Here is a 23,490-nt window from a genome sequence, read left to right as displayed (position 1 = left end):
ATCCTGAATTGCATGTATAGTTTCCTCGCCAGTGATGGATAAATCAAATCTAAAAAATCTTCCTTTTTATAATCTTCTTTTACTTGAAGAAACTCAATAGTCAATGTTCCAACTGTGGAACTCACATGGGGAGATGATAGATTGTAGTGCCTAAAGTGGCAAACAAAATCAGCCCTGCTTAGCGCTGGGCAAGCTACATGAGGTGTTTCCCAGAGCTCGGGTAGGCCAATCCTAATGCTAGTTGCCTTAATGTGTGTTAGCCACTGGGTTTTCTTTGTTCTCAATACAGCCCAGATCTCCTGAAATTAATTTTTATAGTAAGCAAGTTCAGGCACTGACCATAATCTTCTCCAGTACGTTAGTGGCCGTAGTGCCACTTCCTCCTCAATGGGGAGTAGCCCTAGGTCCATACGAAGGGGTACTAACGGAGTACTCACTGGAAGACCCAATAAGTTCCTCATAAATGTATGTTCTACCTTCATGAGGTTAGTAGGCCTTTGGTGTCCCCAGAGTTCTCCCCCGTACAAAGAGGCCGCTCTAGCCTGTAGTTTGTACATTTCAATGACGGGGCGGCTGGCTTAAACTCAGACACTCTGTGCAATTTCTGAATCCCCCCCACCACTTGGGTTAACTTAAGACCAGCCTTTGCTAACTGGGTATCCCATTCCAGATGTTCTGCGAGAGTAATGCCCAAGTACTCAAAGGTCTTTACTCGCTCCAATGGAATTCGGTCCAGAAGTGGGTTTGGGCGTGTCTGCCTAGGAGGATTAAAAATCATAAATTTAGTTTTATCTAAATTTATCTCCAGGCCTCTCAGTGCACAGAAATCAGCAAAGCCGTCCAGGGTTCGTTGTATGCCCGTTGATGTCTTGGACAACAACAAAGTGTCGTCCGTGAACATCAACGCGGGCACCCGACCTGAGACTAGCCTCAGGGCATCGATATCCTTTACTCCAAGTAGGTGGTCTATAAGCCCATTAATATATAGACAGAATAAGGTAGGGGCCAGGACGCACCCCTGGCGCACCCCCTGTTTCACTGGGAAGCGGGCTGACCGTTCTCCGTGCTTCCCACACCTAACTTGTGCATAAGTATCAGTATGAAGCTTCATTAGCACGTCCAGGAGATAAGGTGGTAAACCAAGATCGATCAGTACACTCCACAGTTTATCCCTAGGGACCAGATCAAACGCAGACCTCAGGTCAACGAAGATGAGGTAGAGGCTGCCACCCTCCACACTCACCGTTTTCCAATAAAGGACCTGAAGTCTGAATATCTGGTCCACAGTCCATGTACTCATCCTGAAGCCAGCTTGAAAAAGGCTCAAGATCTCGTTTTCCTCGATCCAACCCTGGACTCTGTCTAAAACAATCCCTCCCATCAATTTTTGAGTGACATCTATCAGGTTGATAGGCCTGTAATTGGATGGTTTAAGAGGACAGCCTTTTTTGTAGATAGGGACTATCTCTGCACCACGCCAGGTATCCGGCGGGTCCATGCCCTTTAATATAGCATTGAAGAGAACACATAAATATGGAGCCCATATTTTCGGTTCAGACTGAAATAAATCCCCTGGGAGCTTGTCTAAGCCAGGTGCCTTATTTGGTGGTAATTTGACGATGGCGGCTTCAACCTCACGGGTAGTAATCTTCCATACCCCCTCCAATCGATGCTCATGGAGGAGACCTGAAAATGGGGTTGAAGAACCGTCATCGCCCGAATATGCATACAGGGCTCGAAAATGAACTTCCCAAACTGCTGCAGCTATATTGGGTACATTCGCCAATCTACCCACCCTACCCTCAGAACTACCAATTGCCCAGAAAGATTTCGAGTCCTTGCACTGAAGTGCAATTCTAAGATCATCCCATTTATCGGTTTCCCAATCTTTCTTTTCCCTTTGGATGACCCGATTGTGCTTAAGCCGACATTGCTTGATCCTTATCTTATTCTTAGCTTTTACAGCAATTAACAAATCTTTTTTGGCTTTCCGGCAGTTGGCATTGTACCAGGGATGGGCTGAGACAAGTTTTGCCTTTTTTCTTCCTTCCGGGTAGAACACATCATACAGTTTGGAAGTCAAGTGGTTGTGTATTTCCAGAGGCCTGTCCTCTGATCCTGAATGCATATCTATTTCCCCAACCTCTCCCATTTCTCTTAGATGTGGCACGGCCTGTTGATATGTATTTGCGAGTTTATGTAGAGAACCTTGTATGTGTGGCCATTTAACTCTCCGCCTGTTGTTAGTTAGCGAGAGAGGTTGTTGTAATGAATTGGGCTCTGGTGCGGTGTTAGACAGGCCCCAACTCCCTGGTTTAAGTGTCATAACCAGGGCATTGTGGTCATTATCTTTCCTCGGATGGATCTGAAAATCTAGAACCCTGTCCCATGCTCTGTATTCAACCAAAATATTACATGCCTTCAAAGATGACGAAAAGGTAAACAAATTTATTTGGAGGACCAGCGGCGTCTATGCTCTAACTGATGGAATCTGAGGTTCCGGGATATGCCAGTGCTGGTCCTCGTCGTCTAGGCCATCTAAGCATACGTCAGTGAGGGGCTCAAACTGACAGTTAAAATCGCCCCCTACTATTAGAATAACTGCTGGGTCAAGAGTCGAAATGAACTGCCTCAATTGATCAATTACTCCAGACTCTTGCCCACTCTGGATAGGCCTTGAATAGATGTTAAGTAGGGCAATTTGTGTATTATCTGGGAGCGTTTAAAGGACACATTGTACATCGAGGGAATTAGTTGGTATCTGCACTGCATTAGCACCCATGTGAGTACCCACCCAGAACGCTTAATCCCCCCGATGGTCTGCCCCTACCCTTCATTGTGGCCAATATGCTAAAAGTGGCAAAACCTCTCCTCTGGTTGTCTTCCAGCGCCCACGTCTCCTGCATTAGGCAAACATCAAACTTCTCTACAAACGATCCCCAATCTGGGCATAGTAATTTATTTTTAATCCCGGCCAAATTCCAGGAGAGAATTTTAATATTTTCATTAGTCTTCCCCCCAGGATTTCCTTTTGTACCATAATGCAGCTATCGTCCCCAGCGAGTGGGCCGTCAGTAAACTCCCCCCCGCTAGGGTTTGGCACCTTCTCCCTTACGACTCTATCATGGTTCATTCCCGCTACCATCGGGAATACAACGCAACTTGCGCCCTCCTGTATTTCTGGAGACGAAACTCCAAGCAGAACACCAACCAACTAACTCCCACTGCCCCCCCTATCGATACCCCTAGTAACCTCCCGGGTACATTCGCCCCCCTGGGGACTAGGTAAAATAGTAGGACAAACATTTGCCTCAGAGCCTTCCCTAACTACAGATGGGCCCTGAACGTCAATGTGAGGGAATAGGGACAGGCAGCTCTTCGGCCGTCAATCTATTTGGTCCAGGACACTGAATCTGTTGTTTTGGGGAAACATAGCCAGTCTAGGGGTGTGGATATTGGCTCCCTTCCAATTAGCATGCCGATCCTGAACACTAGGACCCAGAATATCCCGGTCCCCCCAAAAACGACCTCCTCTATTGAAACTAAAATCAGTAGGAGTGGCAGGATAGAAGTAAGTTAGGGGAAGGGATTGAATTTGCATTACTATATGTACTGGGTCCCAGTTACAAATATGTTCAACCGCCCATCTGTTCCTAAAATTAATTACGACACAGTGCCCCGTAATATTTCTTTTCCGTGGCCCCACCTAATCCACTCGTCGAGCAAAAAGAATTTCGCTAGATACATGTGTGGGAAGTAGCCTATTATAGTTCAGCCAGTGGATACATTTATTTTGAGCTCACTTCCCCTGGCTCAAAACTGGGACCCCTACAAGCACCACCACATACGGTATGGACTCAGGAGGGAGATCTATACAAGGTAGTACTTTTTTTGAAACATCACAGGTCGTAGTGCTGTTTGCTGGAGGTTGTTGGTTCTCAGTCCCTCTGCCCCCCATTCTCCATACTTCTACTCATTACTGGATTATTATTTACAGCACTGTCGCTAAGTTGAGGTAGGAGGTCATTTAACGGTACAAATGGGGGGGATGAATCAACTACATTGTTCACAGCAGACGGGGCAGAGTGGTGGCAGACTACATTAATTGGCCTAGACAGCCTCTCTAGATTACCATTACCACCATTGACCGTGTTCCATCCTCTATCTGGGCAGGAGCAAACAATAGTTCAAGGCGTGAAAGTCTATTTTCTATAATATTGAGTCTGTCATAAAGAGGAAGACCAGTCTTAGTAAAAATAATTTCCATTTTGGCCCAAAAGTCTTCTCCAAACTCAGGGGGGCTCACATCACCAGAGCTTAATATAGGCGTAGTCACTTGTACAATAGGCTGACATGTAACAGGACTGTTAGGAGTTCTTATCTTAACAATGGGCTTTCCCCCACATTACTACATTTCTGGATTTTCGCTTTCCTGTTTTTCAGAGGGGCTCCTCCGCGCTTCCTTTTAGGAGTTAGATCTAGTGCAGGATGTTTAGCCCCCACTTTAGAACTGCATGCAGATCGAGTTTGCAGTCTCGAAGCTGATGGTCCGGGGTGCTCATAGTTTTGGACAGAAACACATTGAACAACTGGTGTGGCATCCGTACTATCTGAGGAAATAGGCGGGCCTCCTTCAACTTGTGGTAACTGGCTACCCTCGCCAGTGTCGCCTGGAGTGGCAATATCTATAATTTGTCGTTGATTTGGCGATGGCGCCTGGGCCTACCTGCCCATGGACGACCGTTTGTCAAAGGCGGGATCCAGGGATAACCTCCTTTTGGTCATTTCTATTTCGTGTGCCAACATGGAAGAGGCCCTAGTAAGAAATTGGTCCAGAGTACCCACAATCGATCCGCCAGGAATCGACTTCCTGCCCTTCCCCCACCTTGGAAGTAGTCCTTGTAGGAGGGGATTACAAAACAGCTACTCCTCGGTTCAATTGCAATAGTTTTTACAAAAAGAGTCAAATTAACAAAGGCGAACTGTTATACAGGTACTAACCTTTATATGTTAATTTGATTGCAGAAGTAAGGGGGGGCCCCGTCCCGTCCTCGACCGTACTCGAACGGGCTCAAACCGGCCCTCCCTTGGCCCGGGCTTTGCCCGGTGCCCGCCCGCGCGCGTCCCGCGAAGCGGGGGCCGCGAGCCGCTAAATACCGCGTGGAGGCGGAGCCAGCGATCACCGGTGTGGTGAGGTAGAGGGGCTCCTGGGCTTTGTAGTCCTTCCCCTTCCAGCAGGAGTTGTGCAGCTGAAGTCCGCGGCTACGAGCGGCACTCTAAACCAGTTTCAAGGGCTACTCTCCCCAGATCGGATTTGGTGCCTGCTGAACTGGGAGGATAACATAGGGGCCTGTCCAGTTGTCCTATGACATCTGCTTGTCACAGGAGAGGCCCCTTTGAAGTAAATTAGGTTCCTGGACACAGTCCAACTGATCTTCCTGCCAGAGAAATAAATCCCACCTCCCCACACTCTGACCTTTTGTCTCTGCTCTGGATGCCATTTTCATACCTTGTTCAGGGCCATTCACCAGCTAGATGACATGTAAATTAGCCTTTAGGAGTTTATATATATATACACACACACACACACTTTTAGTATATAAATATTTTAAAATTCTTATTTATAAATAACTGCGATGTAATGTTTCTTTGCGATGTAGTGACTCCTAAAGTAGAAGTAGAAAAACATATGAGTGATGTAGTGACTCCTGATGTAGAGTCTGTGAAGTAGGGACTCCTGTTTTAGTGGGGATATAGCCTAACTCCTGATGTAGGAGATATATGCTCGAACCACACCTTCCATCGTACCTTGCTTGTAGTGTCAAGCCCCCGAATGGAAGGCTGCAGGGGGATCACAACATTAGATTTTCTTTGGAAATGTTTGCTCTCTTATGTTTGTAAAAGTTGATGTTTTTCACTCTTAAGTTCTTCTCCTATTAATGAATTTAATATATATGAAGCACCTGGTTGTGTGCTCACTCTCTCATCTTATGTGTGCTCACTCTCTCATCTTATGTTTTTGTTTACAGGCTGGAAATAGTAGTTGATCCATGGATTGAAAGACTCTGGGCTGCCCTGAAAAATGAAGCCATGTTGAGAGAAGATAAAGAAAGCTCCACTGAGGTCAACCAGCCTGTAACGAACGGTATTGTGGCTGACCAGGACATGCAGAATGCAACCAGTTTGGACCGGCACATGCAGCTTCTGACATTAACGCCTTCTGTAGCTACCCCAGCACTGCAGAATCTGGTAGACATTCAACATGACAAACCTAATCAGGACTCTGAACCCTCCCTTGTCTGGTCCATCCCTCCTCTTTCTCAGGTTGCCTTAAATATTCCTGCTCTTCCTCCTGCATATATAGATGTGCAGCTTCAAGATGCAGCCAACCAGGTAAGAAGAAAGGCTCTGCAAGTTCTCACATAGCCAACAGGTAATGATGGCGCGCAAATGCCTAGTTATTGTTTCTTTTTGTTTTTGATTTTGGTAGCAGAGTCTCTGATGTGGTTAATATGTGTGCTAGTTGGTGTAACTACAGATTTTGAATGAATGTGCCTTCATCAGAGGAATAACTATAGTCCTCAGACCATGATGAGTCTCAAATATGTGATTTATTATCTCTCTAGTGTTAACAAAGTGAAATGTTTGCAGCACCAGGACAGAACAACATAGCACTTGAATCGAGCACAGAAAGCTATGTAGAACAATGTGATTACCAATGCTGCAGATAATGTTTGCGAGACTGGATTTTGTTTGAGGAGTACTTATCCTTGCACTTGCTATGAGATGTGAGCTTGCCTCCTGATATAATTCCTGTGGCGGTACTAGTCTAGTTAAAGCAAACACAAGGATTCAACCTAGATCTGTGACTGGGAGTGAGTGTCTGAAAAGTTTCAGCACTCCGTCCATCATGTCCTTGTGTTTGCAAGTCTAGTTAAAGCCATAGGCAAGGGTTGCAAAGAATGGCATACTACGGGCTTAGGGTGCAGATGCATCACAATGCACTATTAAACAGGTAATGCAAGCCAAAACAATTGTTGCACCTTTCCTTTCAGCCATGGATCACTGATATTAATCAGTGCTTGAGGAAAATATGATCTCTGAGCATTGACATTTTTTAAAAGGCGCCAGGAACTCTGGAAGGGTGTGGAGGAGAGTTTGCGATTGCCTTTAGAGATTGCTTTCAAACCTTCTATATCCTAGCATCATCATGTCTCTCCAAATGTGAGGCTTCACTCTCATATGACTCTGTCACTAATCCTAGTCCTTTGGTATCTTCCTCCAAGATATGATTGAATCTAGTCCTGTTTTATAATGGAGGACTTGACCTCCGTAACAACGGATACTCATTACGTTTCTCCTAGCAAATGTAAATGTCTGTGTGATGGATACCCAGCACAGGATGGCAATTACGAAATTTAGTTCTGTAACATTATCCAAAACCAATGTGTGCAAGGGTGAAAGCAATACAAAACCTCAATTACTAAAAGAGAATATATTATTTATCCATGTTTCAATAATTTAATATGCATTTAAACTAATTATGTTCCTAGTATGGTGAATAAAGAATAGAACAGTGTATCCTAAACTAAGCATTAAGAAGAGACTGACCAAGACAATAACGAATAGAAGGGAAAGGGATTGAAAATTTAAATCTTACGAAAAATTATTTGGATTTCCAAAAGACATGTATTCTGTCCTGTTACTTGTTTTAACCACAATTCAAATGTTCTTAAAGTTTTCTACAGTTCTGGAAGTGCAGCACCCTAGAACCCACAAACAGATATTTTCCTCAAGTTTTAGCCTCCTGCTTTACTTCGACTGAGTTGGGTGCACCAAGTTTTGAAACGAATCTTGATATTTTTGCCCCCTCTAGAAACAAATGTAGACCGTATAACCCTTTTGTGTAGGAAAGAAAATTAGACCAGCTGTGCACATTATTAGCTGAATAAATTAAAACATTCTAAGTAAAGTAAGGAGCTATCTGATAGAGGCTAAAATGGGAAAAGAAAGCTGATAGAGGATAGGTGAAAACACAGAGGTATCGTTGCAGTGTAGAGCCTTTCTTAGCAAAATGTCTTGGAACAAAAGCACATATTAAGGCCTACAATTCATGAAAGAACTGTTCATGATTAGGGACATCCTAATTTCTCCCAAACAGTTCCACAAACGTTCCACCCCCAATACAACTAACTAACATACTGAAACAAACTATCCATTTTCTTTGCTTAATTCAGAAAATAAGAGCGGGCATCTAGTCGGCTTATAGGCCTGAATGTCTACCCTATTCATTGATCCTTTCGCACAGTTGGACTATTTTGCTGTGGGAGATGGGGGCACGAAACAGGAAGGGGTTACCCTGAAAGTGCTTGTCGAAGAGCCTTTAGAAGGTACTACTAAAAACCATGCCCACAAATTTATTAGGGGCTAAGACTTCCTCAAGAGAAAGACATTTACTATCCTGACGCAATCATTAAGAAAGCACAAGGCAGGCGTATTCATTTTCTGGGCGTAAAATAGGGGTGCAAAGATTTTAAACTTCGTCATTGAAGGTGAGCGAATTTTGCTGATCTTCCTAACTTCACTTCTAGTAGAACTTTCCCAAAAAAATACATTGCTGCTATAGAATTGTCTTGAAAAAAGCTTTAGCAAGAGATGGGGTTTGTTTTGCTATTTCTCTTGCAAATCTACTCTAACTGAATGTCTTACTATTTTTTTTAAAAGTTCATACTTTTTGTGAAAGTCCTAGCAAGATTTATAAAAGCTTTGCAACGTTGTTGAGGCACACATTTGCAACCTAAAGCACCCCAAGTGTAAAAGCAAGACTAAATGGTGAGTTTTTTTTTTTTACGAACCTTTCTTTAAATTTTATTTTAATTGTTCATTTATCAGTTTTATCAAACATCCGAGGAAGAAGTAAACATTAGGGGCCAGATGTAGGTAATCTCAATTTACCTATTCTTAAATACCGAATCATACCGATTGGCCTGGAGGCCCATAGGAATGAATGTAAATTACCAAATCGGTAAATACCGATTCGGTAAAAGGGGGAATACATTGAAGGGCGGCAGGGTGTCACTTTGACACCCTGTTGCACCCCTCAATTGTGTATGGGTGCACATGTTGCAAACATACATGCCCTAAGGGCATGTATGTCTGCAACATGGCACTGAAGCAATTTGCATGAAATTGCTTTTTTTTTTTCGTTATTTACCACCGACTTGTAGTTGGTGGTAAATAACGAATCCCAAAAAGGGGAAAGCACTCATTTCAGTGCTCCCTACATTGCTAATTCGGTAATTTACCGATTAGGTATTTTAAGGAATCGGTAATTTACCAATTCCTTAAAATACCAAATCGGTAAATTACCGAATTAGCAATTTGGGCACCTACATCTCAGTAGCCTAATTCCGGTCGGTAAAGGCCGAAATTCGGTAATTTCGGCTGTTACCGACCAGAATTAGGCTTCCTACATCTGGTCCTTGGTCATTTCACTCACCATGAACATCATTACATTGAGTACATAGTGAACAAGGCAGCATACATAAATTCCAGACTTTAACAACAACAAGTGTCATATTGGTGGAGCTTCACAATATGCTAGATCTCCTCAATCAACTGCGTCATCCGCAGGCAGAGGACCCCTGATTGAGCATGTGTAAGCCCACCTTTTCCCCAGAGGCAGAGCTATGACTTAGTGCTGTAGTAGTGGCCCCTGCCCTCAAATATGTTCTATGGAGTTCACAGTAATCCCTAGTCCACGCCTTAGGGTGCATAAGATCACTATGTTCCTCTATAGCCGAACAGCTGAAGGCCATATCCTTTAGCCACGATGCCTCCGTGAAATCGCGGGATACATCCAGTGCACCGCTACTTGCCACTTAGCCACCTGCAATGCCATCGTTGTGAAGCATCGTATTGATATGGGAAGGTCTTTCATCAGCCCCCTGAAGGGTGAGTTCAGCTGTGCGGTCCAGAGGGATCTCCAGCATGTCTGCCAGAATAGCGAGCACCTTGCCTCTGTAAGGGGTTAATTAAGGGCAGCCACAGGCTATATGCAGAAAGGCAACAGTGATCGCTTTGTGTTTTTTACATTGGATTGTCCTGCAGGCTTAAATCTGCAATATGTTTAGGCGTATAGTATAGCCAGTATAGGAAATTTAAAGTGAAGTAGCTTATGCTGGTATGTTAAAGGGGCGTCCTTCACTTGAGCACAGAAATATCGCCTGTTCTTATCCAGAATTGGTCTCCCCAAATCATATTCCCACTCTCTCCTAGCCCCGTATGACAAATTGGGGCAGTGGCACTCCACCCACCTCTTCATGGATGGATATACAATATTGTTTTAGTCATGACTGACTTTTTGGATAAGTTTAGTCAGCACTATCAGCTCCGTAGGGGCCTCTAGAAATATAGAAAATGCTGCCCTTGTCGTGTACCTCAATCTGTGGTACATTGGCTTAGCCAGTGGATTTGTTCCTCCTCAACTCCTGGATTTCTTAGTTTGTTGAAACTTTCCATCAGGGAACAGATCTCCCAACACTTCAAACCCCAGTCGTTTCAAAAGGGCAACTGAATATTGCTTGAGTAATGGTTACAAAAGGTGGTTGTTGTCAACCAGCAAGAGTGAAGAGTATACCATATCCATACCCAGATGATTTGCGGTGGTCCATCAACGTAGAGCGTGGTGGCAATAACATCCACCTCACCCATTTCTGCAGTGGGGTATATGGGCTACCACTGTGGTTAACGAATCAGGCATAACAATGGGTCTTTCAACTTGTTCATGCATAAGCATTATTGTATCGTGGTTCCAATGGTGTGCTTGCTGAGCCTGTGCCACTAGATAATAAAGGAATGTGTCCGGGACTGCCAGGGCTCTTTTGTCCAAGGGTTGCGTCAAAACCGCCCAGCAAATACACAGATTTACCTCAATTAATTTGGAGGCCAGAGTATCCCACAAATATTATGATATCTCTGACGGGTCTGTTTTCTTACCGGTGCTGTAAAAATAAGATAGTGTCATCCATATATAAGGAAAGCAACACCGAGCTTGCTTCCCCCAGAATCCCTCTAGGAGAGTGGAATTCTTGTAGTCAACACACCAGCTACTTGATTACCAACGTAAAGATCAGTGGGGATTATGGGCATCCCTGATGTGTGCCCCTGGCAATCTGAAACTGGTCTGTTAACATACCATTGACCTGCACATGGGTAGTGTGCCATGTATAGAGTAAGTCAATCAACTTCAGAAAGTGTGCCCCAAGACCCAGCCTCCACAAGACTTTTCTCATAAAGTTCCACTCCATGGAATCAAATGCTTTTTCCTCGTCTAATAAAATCACTGCTGCCAGTAGTGCTGGGTTGATTCTATGCAACATAGCCATCCGGGTATGCCAATTCAGTGCCGTAGATCTGAGGTATAAATGCTCCTTGATTATCCAGGACCATTCGCTGCATTAGCCGCTGCAGTTTCTGGGTTAGAATCCTAGCAAAGATGTTATTGTCCATATTCAATAGCAACGCCCCCCAGTAAGAGGCGCACAGCTCTGGATTGCGATCCTGCTTCAGGAAAACCAATATGACCGCCTCTGTCATTGATTGTGGCAGTCTACCCTCTCAATAGCTTCACCATATTCCTCAAACACCCTTGGTGGAAGCAAGTCTGCATATTCCTTCTAGATCTCCACCAAGATGGCATCACATCCTGGAGCTTTACAACTGGCTAGTGCAGTCATTTCCAGTTTAATGTCCCCACCGTGAACGAGGAGTTAAGCAGTTCCCGAATGTCTCCCTTCACCCATGCCAGTGCCACTCTGTCATGGTACTCCGTGATTTCAGAGAGGGTGTGTTGGGCTCTGGGTGAGTACAAATGTTCATAATAATCACAGAAAATCCTTTAAATATCTTTAATGGATGTTTTCATAGCCCCATCTGAACCCTGTATACCAGCAATAGATGTATGTGGTGTGCGTGATTTAAACACCCAGGTCACAGTTCTACCTGGTCGGTCAGCCTCACCATAAGCGCAAGCTCTTGTTTGCTTCCCTCGATTCAGAACTTCCCATTCTGCAGTGTCACAGAAATCCTCTAAGGCTTTTCTGTAAGGGTCCAAGGAATGTGGGGTCCTGAGCAGCATCGTACTCAGTCTGGAGACTTTTGATTTTACGTTGAAGCATGTCGAGTTTGGATATAATTAATTTCAATATACCAACTCCTTTGGAGATGCACATTCTGCTGATATATGCCTTAAATGCGTCCTAAAGCACCACCATTGTTGCCACTGAGCCCTCATTGCGTTAAAAATAGTCAATGATGTTACCCCTGATTTCAGCTTTGAAAACCAGGCCCGCAGTTCACTCTGCCTCAGTCACCAGTGTCTGTCGAGAAGCGAATGGGATCCCAAGCAACAGTACAATTGGAGAGTAGTCCGATAACGTTCTAGGCAGGATGGTGGTGTCTTGCACCAGTCCCATAACCTGGGGCGCTACTAGCCAGTAATTGATCCAAGAGGTAGAGTCATGGACAGATGAGTAGTAAGTAAAGTCTGTGTGATGTGGGTGCTATACTGTCCTCGCTTCTAGCAAGTCATAGAGCTCCATAATTTTACAGAGTGCCACAGCTGCCTGGGGGAGTGGGCGGTCGCCTACGCAGAGCAGTTCCAGTACCCGGACAAGGCCAGATTGAAGCCCCCCCCCCCCCCCCCTTTCCAGATCATGGGCAAGGTAGCATAGGTATAGCATGTATTTGTTAGGACATCAAGTACTGGACATAAATATTAAGAAGGACCACTCTACATGTCATGAATAGTCCCCATGACCAGTTTCCAGCAGCCTTGAGTGTCTGCTTGGCAGTTTAGCAGTGTAAATGGTACTGTATTACAAATGAGGATCTCAACCCCACGGGAATAGGAGGAATATGATGCAAAGTTCTTATGTGGCGCCCATGTGGGTCCAAATGGCTGGTGCTCCCACTGTGTCAGGTGAGTTCCTTGGAGAAATATGATCCCTGCCTCATGCCTTGAGAGGTATGTTTGCACTAGATGTGACTTCCATTGATTGTTAAGCCGACGCACATCACAGCTAATTAGTTTAAGTGGTGTTGTAGCCTGGTTGTGTACCATGTGTTTTGATTCAAATTGTAGTTTCCTTATGATGAATATCGCCATCTTCAATATGTCCCTTGCACATGTGTGAGATAATCTACAAGTAACATGGCAAAAATCCCCAATGCCCTTCTCACACACCTCTCACGCCAACATAGTAAATCAGCGAAAGAACCCACCCAATACAGAAACTGCGTCCACTTATCTCAATTTTCACCCTAAGTCCGCTGTTATCAGGGCTCCTGCCAAGCGAGTACAAATGACACACACTGTGGGCACGTGATGGCGGCCGATCCCCTGCAGCACATGTTATGCCCAGGTGCAGCCAAAGTGAGCGCCCACGTGAACACGGGGCACAAGGGTCTACAGCACCCTGTCCTCTGTGTTATTCTCTCCGCCTGGGTCCCCAAGGCCCGGAATGCAAGGCTGAAAGCGTATAGCTTGTCGTGTGCCCGAGCACACCTCAAGCCCCGACGGGATCAGCCAAACCCCCACCATGTTGCCCATGAACCAAATGATAGAAAAGTAAACAAAACAACACAGTGGAACAATAGCGTAAAATAATACGGTAATAAAACCAGGGCTTTAAACCATGCACTTTATGTACAGTTTATGATCACAGGATGATTGCAAATGACACAGTTCGGCAGCAAAAAGTACAATCCTCCAACAATGCAGTAACGGAAGCATTGAAAGGATTAAATATTGTTTGTAAACATTATAATAATCAATAGCAGACCGCAGTCAAACTGCAAAATAAAGGATTTGCTCTGCTCTCACCAGAAGGAAGTTACTTTGTTACAAATTAGTAATCTTTTGTTTTCTCTAGCCTAATGGTCATAAACACTGAAAACAAGAGAGCAAAAGCAGTGTTAACTGATAGGCAATGCACCTAGTGACCTGAAAAAGACAGAGACTGTCTCGAAGTTTGAAGAATACATTTACTGGGGTCCAGCATATAATCCCATTTTCCGGATTTTGTGTTTGTGGTGTTGGTTGCCCAAAGTAGGAACGCCTCACTGCCTATAGGATCCTAGAGCTCCAAGTCAATGGTTCCTCCTTCGAGGGGGGAACCACCTCAATGGTGATGGGGGCAGATCACTGAGGGTTTGTTCCAGGCCTGCAGACTTCTAAAGAACCAGATGCCCACAAAGCAAATCAGGCACTGAATAAAAGATGTGAAACCCTGTGTAGTAAGACTGTGATCGCCTTGGAAAGTTGTCACTCAGCTCAGATCCAGGTTGCTTCTTCTGTTTTTTTCATGGCTAGGAGGAAACAGCAAACACTCTGCTCAATGTTCTGGAAGCATCGGCAGCATCAGGGTCCATGCAGGTCCAGATCATAAAGGTGTTCAACAACCTGCAGGAAGCTCTGGCTTGTAAGTCTAGGTTCAAGCAGCTAGACAAACACCCACTGCCAGTTAGAGTGTATGCATCCTCCAAATTCAAAGGGTCCAGCCAATCAAGCTAGTGCACAATTTCACTCGCTAAAGAGGAGTTGAGCAGATCCTCTACCCAGTTGGCGTCCTTTTTGGGTGGTATTCATCCTCCATCTTGTCTCTAACATTCTTATCAAAATAAATGTTTGCAAGAATCTACAGTTGACCTAAATGACAAGTCATCAATAGTGTTTGCAAAACATTTACCATATGCAAACTTTAAAAGTGGTTGCAGTCCGTTATCATGCCAGTTAAGCTCATCAATTCCATGAACACCCCAAACACATAAAAAATAAGCAATGGCCAAGCCAATAGGTCTTGCCTATGCAAGAGCTATTGGCTTTGACAACATGTTTTAGCCATTTTGTACTCAAGTGTGGCTGTGGTTCAGCATCGCTAAAAGATAGTGGGGTAAAGTAGACTAGTGTGGAGTGTCATAATGTGGAGTAGAGTCGAGTCATGGAGTGTTGTGGAGTGTCGTGGAAGGAGTAGAGTGTTGTCGAGTGGAAGGGCGTAGACTGAAGTACAGTGTCAGAATGGCGTATTTACCTAGTCTGGATTTTCATAATATGGAATGGAAATCCAGACGAGGTAAATAAAGTAGAGTTAAGGTTTATTTCATGAATAGGACCCATGACTGCCAGCCACAGTAGCAGACCAATCAATGAATCAAGGTTCCATAACTCCAGAAAACTTACCCAAATACATTCTAAATGTGAATTATAAAGATTTAAAGATACAATACTTACATTTTTAAGTTTAACCCCTATTACAGTGGCATAGAGTGCCATGGAGTGGTGTCGAGCAGATTGGAGTGCCCTAGTGGGTGTTGCATAGAGTGGAGTAGAGTGGCGTAGAGCGGAGTAGGTTCTCTTAGAGTGGAGTGGCCTGGACTAGAGTCTCGTAGGAGAGTTTAATGGCATAGAGTAGAGAAGAGTGTTGTAGAGTCGATCTGTATATAGTGGAGTGTAGTGGAGTGAGTAGAATTGAGTAGCGTGTTGTAGAAATGAAAGAAATAAAGTGGTATAGAGGGAGGATTGTAGGGTGTACTAAAGTGGAGTAGTGTTGTAGAATGGCATAGAGCGGAGTAGAGTGGCTCACAGAGCAGTGGAGTAGAGTACAGTGGTGCAGAGTAGAATAGATCGGCATACCATGCAGTGGCGTAGAGTGTTATAGAGTATAGTGGCATGGATTGCAGTGGTGCAGAGTAGTTGGCATAAAGTGCATTTCACAAAGTGCAGTGGCGTAGAGTGCATTAGTTTTGAGTAAAGTGATGTGGAGTGCATTGGCGTAGAGGGTTGTGATTTAGAGTAAAGTGGCGGCGAGGACAGGGGTGTAGAGTAGCCCAGTATAGAGTGTAGTGGCGCAGAGTGGGGTAGGGTGACAGAGTGCAGTGGCATAGAGTGCAGTGCTGTAGAGTAGATTGTTTCAGAGTAGAAGTGAAGTGGCTTAGATTGGAGTGGTGCTGGGAAGAGCACAGTGGCGTAAAGTACAGTAGAGTGCCGCAGAGTGTACTGGTGCAGAGTGGAGTAAATTGGCGGAGGGTAGAGTTGAGCAGTGCTGGGTAGAGTGCATTGGCATAGATTGGTGGTGTAGCGTGTATTGGCATAGAGTCCAGTCACATACAGTGCAGTGTTGTAGAGTGGCTTAGAGTGGAGTAGCGTAGGGTGGAGTGGTGCAGAGTAGAAACAAGAGGCCTAGGCTGGAGTGGTGTATAAAGCAATGGCGCAGAGTGCAATGGTGGGGGCAAGAGTGCACTGGCACACATGCATTCTAAATGTGACATATAAAGATTTAAAGATACAATACTTACATTTTTAAGTTTAACCGCTATTACACCCCCCTTTTTTTAATGAACAGAAGAAAAATCAGTAATACACATAATCTCTGGGTGCAAACAGGAGCTGATCTTATCCTAGAACTATTCCTAAGCAAGTTGTCCCCATCACCTCCAGAAACGGCATTATCATTGTTAGTACATGTACCGAGATTTTCATTACAAGCTGAATGAGTCAACCATTCAAGATCAAATCAATCACTCCTTTCCTACTCTCTTGTACTACATTGACTGCCAAGTTTCTGAATAATAATTTTAGCTTGTTCTACAGTCACTTTGGCCAAGGCAGTTCTATTCCACCATCCTCTATTTTGTAATAAAACAGCCATCCTAGTTATTTTCAATACTTTCACTTAGATTGTCCTTTAATGACCTTTATAGGTTTTTGATCAAAACCCAATCACCAACAGATAAATTACCTTCTTTCACATGCCTTTGTTCGTCTTGACTATGTTTGTACATGTCTTGTTTCTCTTTGACATGTGCACGCACACTTTGTAAGTCAAGATTGTGAGATATCTCAACTTCATCTAACAACCACGTTGGACTAAGCACAGAAACTGGTTTTCTCCCTCTCAACAAAATAAAAGGAGCAGCATTTGTAGTACTTTGTGGGGTAATGTTATAGTTCCACACTTTGTAGTATAAATACTCAGCTACATCTAACTTATTGGCCACAGCTGTTTGCACAACTTCTTTTATCAACCGATTGGCCCTTTCGACCAGACCATTGGAAGCTGGGCTATACAATGGTTCAAGAATATGTTTGACATTATGTTTCTCCAAAAACCTGGTCATCTCTTCAGAAATAAAATAAGTTCCATTGTCTGTAACAATTTCTTTAACCCTTCCTTCAATACAAAACAAACGCTACAAAAAAGAAATAACAGAAGCTGTATCTGCACTTTTGACAAAAGAAAAGTACAACCATTTAGAAAATTAGTCTATAGCAACTATAAGAAATCTTTTGTCACCCTTAAAAACATTGAAAGGTCCAGTAAATTCAAGTCCTAATTTTTCCCATGCACCATTTGGCCACACCACAGGACACAAATGAGTGGTAGACGTCTTCCAATGTTTGTCAGAACATAAGCACTGCACATGTTTCGACAAATCTTTTAACTTGACCATCTATACCTGGCCACAAATAGATTTGTTTATTCTTTTTAATAGTTGCAGTAATACCCAAATGTTCCTCTTGAGCAAATGAAATGATCTTCTTCTCAAACCCACCGGTGGAACAAACAAACCTTGCCTAACTACAATATCATTGGCAACAGATGTTAATGTTAGTATGTATTTGTAAGCGCTCGTACGCCCGGGGGCTTCATGGCGCTGTAGGAAGGAACGAACGCAAAGGTCACAGAAGATGGGGAGCAGCTCAGCAATGCGCCTGAGTGAAAAGCCAAGTTTTCAGGGAGTGTCTGAAACTGAGGATGTTATCATTCAGTTTCAGGTGAAGGGGAAGAGAGTTCCAGAAGCCAGCTGCAAGATGGTCAAAACAGCTGCCTCCAAGACGTTTCCTCTTGTAGGGTGGGACAGTCAGAAGGGATTTGTGGATAGACCGGAGGTTGCGGGGAGGGATGTATCTCTTAAACATTTCTCTAATGAAAAGGGGGCCAGAGTCATGCAGAGATTTAAATAAAATGAACCCTGTTTTAAAAGCCACACGCTGCTCCACGGGCAGCCAGTGTAGCTGTTTCAGGCCGAGTCTAACAGACTGCCTCTTAGAGAGGTTCAGGAGAAGTCTGGCAGCCTGATTCTGAACCAGCTGAAGGCGTTTTAGCTCTCCAACTTGAATGCCAAAATAAAGACTGTTGGAAAAATCTAATCTGGACAGAACCAGGGAGATGACAATCTGAGTGAGGGCAGCTGGGGAAAAGAAGCAGGCGATTTTCTTGATTTTCTTCAGCTGGAAGAAACTAGCTGAGACAACTGCTGTTTTTTGAGAGAAAGGTCCTCGCTAATGTGTATTCCCAGGCTCTTGACCGAGGAGGACTTGGATGGAGGGGCTCCCATACTGGAAGGCCAAAAGCTGGGGTTCCAACTAAGAGCACTCTGTCCCGGCAAGACCAATTCGGTCTTGCCAGGGTTAAGTTTCAGATGACTGCAGTTCATCCAGTTCAAAATGTGGGACATAGTATTTTGAAATTCAACCACAGCGTCCTTGGTGTTTAAAGGAAAAATGAGCTGCAAATCATCTGCATAGTTGAAAATTGTCACTTTGGCCCTCCTAAGGGAGTACAGAAGGGGACGTAAATACAAATTAAAAAGCAGGGGTGACAACGAAGAGCCCTGAGGGACTCCACAGGTGGAAGGTATAGTGGGGGCAGTGAAAGGTCCCAGTCTGACAGCCTGAGTGCGCCCAGTGATAAATGAGCGAATCCAGCTCAGCGCCGGGCCCCTGAGACCTGCCTGCTCGACACGGTCGACCAAGATGTTATAGTCGACCGTGTCGAAAGCAGCCGAGAGGTCCAGTAGCACCAGAGCCTGGTGTATTCCTTCGTCCGCATTCCGTCTCAGAGTATTCTGCACCGAAAGAATAACCGCCTCGGTAGAGTGACATGGGCGGAAGCCAGCCTGGTTCGGTGCAAGGTGCTCTGATTCTTCCAAAAATTTGGAGATGCTGTTGCAGACATGAGCCTCCAAAAGTTTGGCACAGTAAGGCAGCAGGGATATGGGCCTATAATTTTGCAGGTCCTGCGGGTTGGCTCCTACTTTTTTTATCAAGGGAATGAGAAGGGCTTTTTTAAAGTTGTCGGGGACTTTACCCTGAGTGAGAGTTCCATTCAATAAAGGAAGTATACCCTCAGTAATACTGGTTCCCACTTCTTTCAGGATGTAAGGGGGGCAAATGTCATCAGGGGAGCCTGATTTAACTTTGGCGAGAAGTTTGAGTAACATAGTGCTATCCACAGGGGGGAGCAAACTCAGGGTCGCAGTATTGTGGAAAGTGTCAGCCAGTAAGAGCGGAGACTGAGTGATGGGGATGCTTTGTTTGATAGTGCTAATTTTATCGGAAAAAAATGAATTTAGAGAATTGCAAAGCTCCTGAGTAGGAACTACCGGGAGAGACGTTCTATCGCTAGCACTCAAATTCTCCACAACGTTAAACAGCTCTTTGGATTTGTTGTGGGCATTAAGGATCTTTTTAGAGAAGTAATCAGTTTTATGTTCCTGAATACGTTTTTGGTAATCCTTTCGTGTCTTACAATAGTTAATTCTATCTACTTCTAAGTAGGCTGTTCGCCACTTACGCTCCATTTGACGGACTTCAAGTTTAAGATTTTTCAAGAGAGGTGTAAACCACCTATGAGCGTCATTGGGGCGAGATCTCGGAAAGTTGGTGCAAGGGGCATAAGCATCAGCTGCCTGAAGTAGCCACCTAGAGAATGCTGCTTCCATTTCTTCAATATCCCGATCTAAAGGAGGAAAGGAGGATGTTAAGGTGCCAATGAAAGCAGAAATATCAACATTCTTCCAGATTCTAGATTTGCCTCCTGTCTGGACCGGAGGTTTCCTACTATTTTCGATGGTCATGGTAAATTTGATCATGAAGTGATCTGACCAGATGCAGGGCATGATGGAATTAATAGCCAGAGGGATGTTCTGAGACCAGATTTGGTCAAGGCTATGCCCTTTTACATGAGTAGGGAGGTGAATCTGTTGAATGAGGTTCATGTCTAGGAGGACATCTTTCAGTGCAGCTGCCTGAGTATCTAACTCAGCCGAATCCAGCCAGAAATTAAGATCGTCTAGCAGCACAATTTTTTTATGCGAGATTATTAAGGGAGCAAGCTGTTCTGCTAAGGCTGCCGCAAAAGTGGGCATATTTTGAGGGGGGCGATATATGAGGATCATGAGTAGAGTGCCGCTATTATTATCCATTTTGATAATCAGATTATCTGAGCATGTGAGGTCCAGGGACGGTAAAAGGGAGACTTTATGGGAGTTACGAATGATCACAGCGATCCCCCCGCCCCTTTTATCAGCGGGTCTATCCACATGCAAAATGTAGTAATCGGAAGGAACCGCTGCCAAAATGTCTGGTAGGGAGTCTACATTGAGCCAAGTCTCCGTGAGAAATAAAATGTCTGGCTGCTCAGTTTGAAGATAAAGAAAGATGTCCAGGTGGTGCTTAACCATGGACCTAGTGTTAAGATATGAACATTTAAGAATGATATTTAGGTTGGGAGAGGGTGGGAGAGAATCTGGGGGGCTTGGCCTGGGGGTTTTAACAATAGTGAACTCTGGCCTCAAAATACCATAGGTGGCAGCACGTTTTAAAACATAAGCTGGAAGGGCGAGTTCCGCACATATAGAGGGTCTAAGTAACAGTAACTCAGAAGAGGAGTATTTATGTTTTTGACCAGGGGTTGTGGCCCTGAGCCCCGGTCTGCCGCGGACGGGCGCAGACGGGCTTGACTTATGCGCGACTTCGGCGCGCATTCGTCGCGCCCGCTGCGCTCGTCCGCTGCGCTCCTGTATGCACATTGGTTATAAAGCCTGCCTCCCGGGAGGACTAGACCGCTAGATCCAGTCCAGCCCCACCTAAGATGGCGGCTCGCCTCACCCTCCACACAAACGGCACAAGCCGCGATGGAACAGGGCGGGTAGCAAAGATGCAATCACTACAGTCGGTATGTAAAGTAAAATATTACTACAATTTTAAAAATGAGCATAAAAAGATTCTCGAGCGCTAGCGCCTTGATCGCGCCAGAGCTGCTACAATGTCTGCCAGTGACAGCGTTATTACCACAAGTAATTTCAGAGTTCCCAGAGGGCTAGGTTGCTGCCACCAACCAAGCGTTCTCGGTAGGCTCTGAGACAGAAAGCGTTTTAAAGCCTGCCTCCCAGGAGGACTAGACCGCTAGATCCGGTCCAGCCCCACCTAAGATTGGCGTAGAGTCCAGTCACATACAGTGCAGTGTTGTGGAGTGGCTTAGAGTGGAGTAGCGTAGAGTGGAGTGGTGCAGAGTAGAAACAAGAGGCCTAGGCTGGAGTGGTGTATAAAGAAATGGCGAAGAGTGCAATGGTGGGGGCAAGAGTGCAATGGCATAGAGTAGAGTGGTGCAGAGTAGAGAGAAGCAGCGTAGAGTACAGTGTCCTAGAGGGCAGTGGTGCACAGTAAATTAGAGTGGCATTGAGTGCATTGGCGTAGAGTGCAGTAGTGTGGCTTAGAATAGAGTGGTGCAGAGTAGAGTGCAGTGGCACCACAAAAAGGGGTGTAGAGTAGAGTGGTGTAGAGTTCAGTGGTGGAGACTGCAGAGTAGAATGGTATTGCATGCAGTGGTGTAGAGTAGAGAGCATTGGTGTAGAGTGCAGTGTTGCTGAGTAGAGTATAATGGCGTACAGTGCAGTGTTGCAGAGTAGACTGGTGGAGAGTACTGGTTTTGAGAAAATTGGTGTAGAGTGCATTGGCGTGGAGTGCAGTGGTGTAGAGTGTAGCAGTGTAGTATAGAGTGGCATGGTGTGGGGTGGTGCAGCGTAGATTGCTTCAGACTAGAGTTCATTGGCGTAGAGTGCAATGTCATAGAGTGCAGTGGTGCAGAGTAGATTAGAGTGGATTGGCTTCAAGTGCAGTGGCGTAGAGTGGAACGATGTAGAATGTAGTGACGTATAGTACATTGGCATAGAGTGCAGTAGAGTGGTGCAGAGTAAATTGCAGTGGCATTGAGTTTAGTGGCAGAGAGTGCAGTGTTGCTGAGTAGAGTAGTGCAGAGTAAAGTGGAGTGGTGCAGGCAGGAGTGCAGTGGTGGAGAGTAAATAGAGTGGGTAGAGTGTAGTGATGTAGAGTACAATGGCATAGAGGGCAGCGACGTCAAGTGTTGCAGAGTAGATTACAGTGGTATAGAGTGCAATTGTGCAGAGCAGATTGGCATACATCACTGTACTCTACGCCAATGCACTCTACACCAGTTTACTCAAAACCAATACAGTGGTGCAGAGTAGAGCAGTCATGCAGTGTGGAGTGGCGTGCAGTGTTGCAGAGAAGAGTGGAGTAGGGTAAAGTGGAGTATGCATGGTGTGGTAGTGCACTGTCATTACAGAAAACACCTCTTCAGTTGAAATGACCATTACATTTGCACAGACATACAGTTTTACTGATTAAAGTATACAGTACACAAACAATAATCTGTAGAAATGTCAATACCTGATTTGTTTTGATCGTATTAAATTATTTATTTCCACCATCCTTCAGAATTACCCAAAATTTGCTTAATTTGTGCTTTTCTAATTCTGATATATTGTGAAATATCTGCACAGTTCATTTACAAAGATTTAAGTTGTCGTGTACTAGAGAAAAAATAACATCGTACAGCCTTCCTCAAGCACAACCTCAATAGTCCGCATGAGTGTCACTTAAATACTCTCACTTTGAAGTCAGAAAAAGAAAAGTAAGCTCCAAGCTCACTGTAAGTCAAAGCCTGACATTTTACCTCCGTCTTTAAATGCCCAGCAAATGTGACTAGATAAGAACACAAGATTTAAAGGCATGTTTCCAGAAATCCAGTACTGTTTGAAGAATACAGTAAATAGGGTTTGACAAAGGAAGGGACAAACTCGAGCTGGACATCCTAAAACAAATAGAGCCAGTTAATATTAAGCAAGCAAATGACAAACCACAAAGTCAATGGTAAGCAATGGGAGGAATGTATTCCGAGGGAAGCTTCCCGACTGTCCCCAAGATGGTTTTAGCACTGTCTAGTAGGCTTCAACATAAAAATGAAGGGAGAGCCATTTACCCCAAGCTTCTGGATTTAATTTACACAGTGACTACTGTAGGCACCTCCACTGTGTGTGGTTATGGTCCCATAAAAAAGATAGATTATACTCTCACCAAGCAGGGTTTTCAAAAAGGCTAACCCCTTACGACAATGGCATGTGGATACCAAAACATAAAAATGTGAAATCAATTGCAAAACATTAAAACAATTGGCAAATAAATAAAATATATATAAAAAAAATCCTTAAAGAAGACTTTCACTAAAATATATATTTTTTAAAGGACAAATCTTCACGAAACTTTCCGCCTCTTTTTTTAGCTCATTCCTGGAATTTTTTGGGGTGATCTGTCAAGTGGAAGCCAGAAAAAGGGAGTGTCCCAAA

The 23,490-nt window shown here is 44.5% G+C and overlaps 1 protein-coding gene across 1 annotated transcript in view; it reads left to right on the top strand.

Moving 5' to 3' along the window:
* The window catches only part of MTRR (5-methyltetrahydrofolate-homocysteine methyltransferase reductase), a 415,823-nt gene that overhangs the window by 50,958 nt on the left and 341,375 nt on the right, over window positions 1–23,490 (top strand). The window contains exon 5 of the mRNA XM_078687627.1: window positions 6,030–6,393. Within this exon, the coding sequence (XP_078543753.1) occupies window positions 6,030–6,393 (364 nt within the window). The remainder of the gene's footprint in view (window positions 1–6,029; window positions 6,394–23,490) is intronic.

The sequence above is a fragment of the Lissotriton helveticus genome, chromosome 4_1 (assembly GCF_964261635.1).
Source record: "Lissotriton helveticus chromosome 4_1, aLisHel1.1, whole genome shotgun sequence".
Lineage (NCBI taxonomy): Eukaryota > Metazoa > Chordata > Amphibia > Caudata > Salamandridae > Lissotriton > Lissotriton helveticus.
The sequence above is the reverse complement of the archived record's forward strand: the minus strand, read 5'-3'. Positions and strand labels throughout refer to the sequence as shown.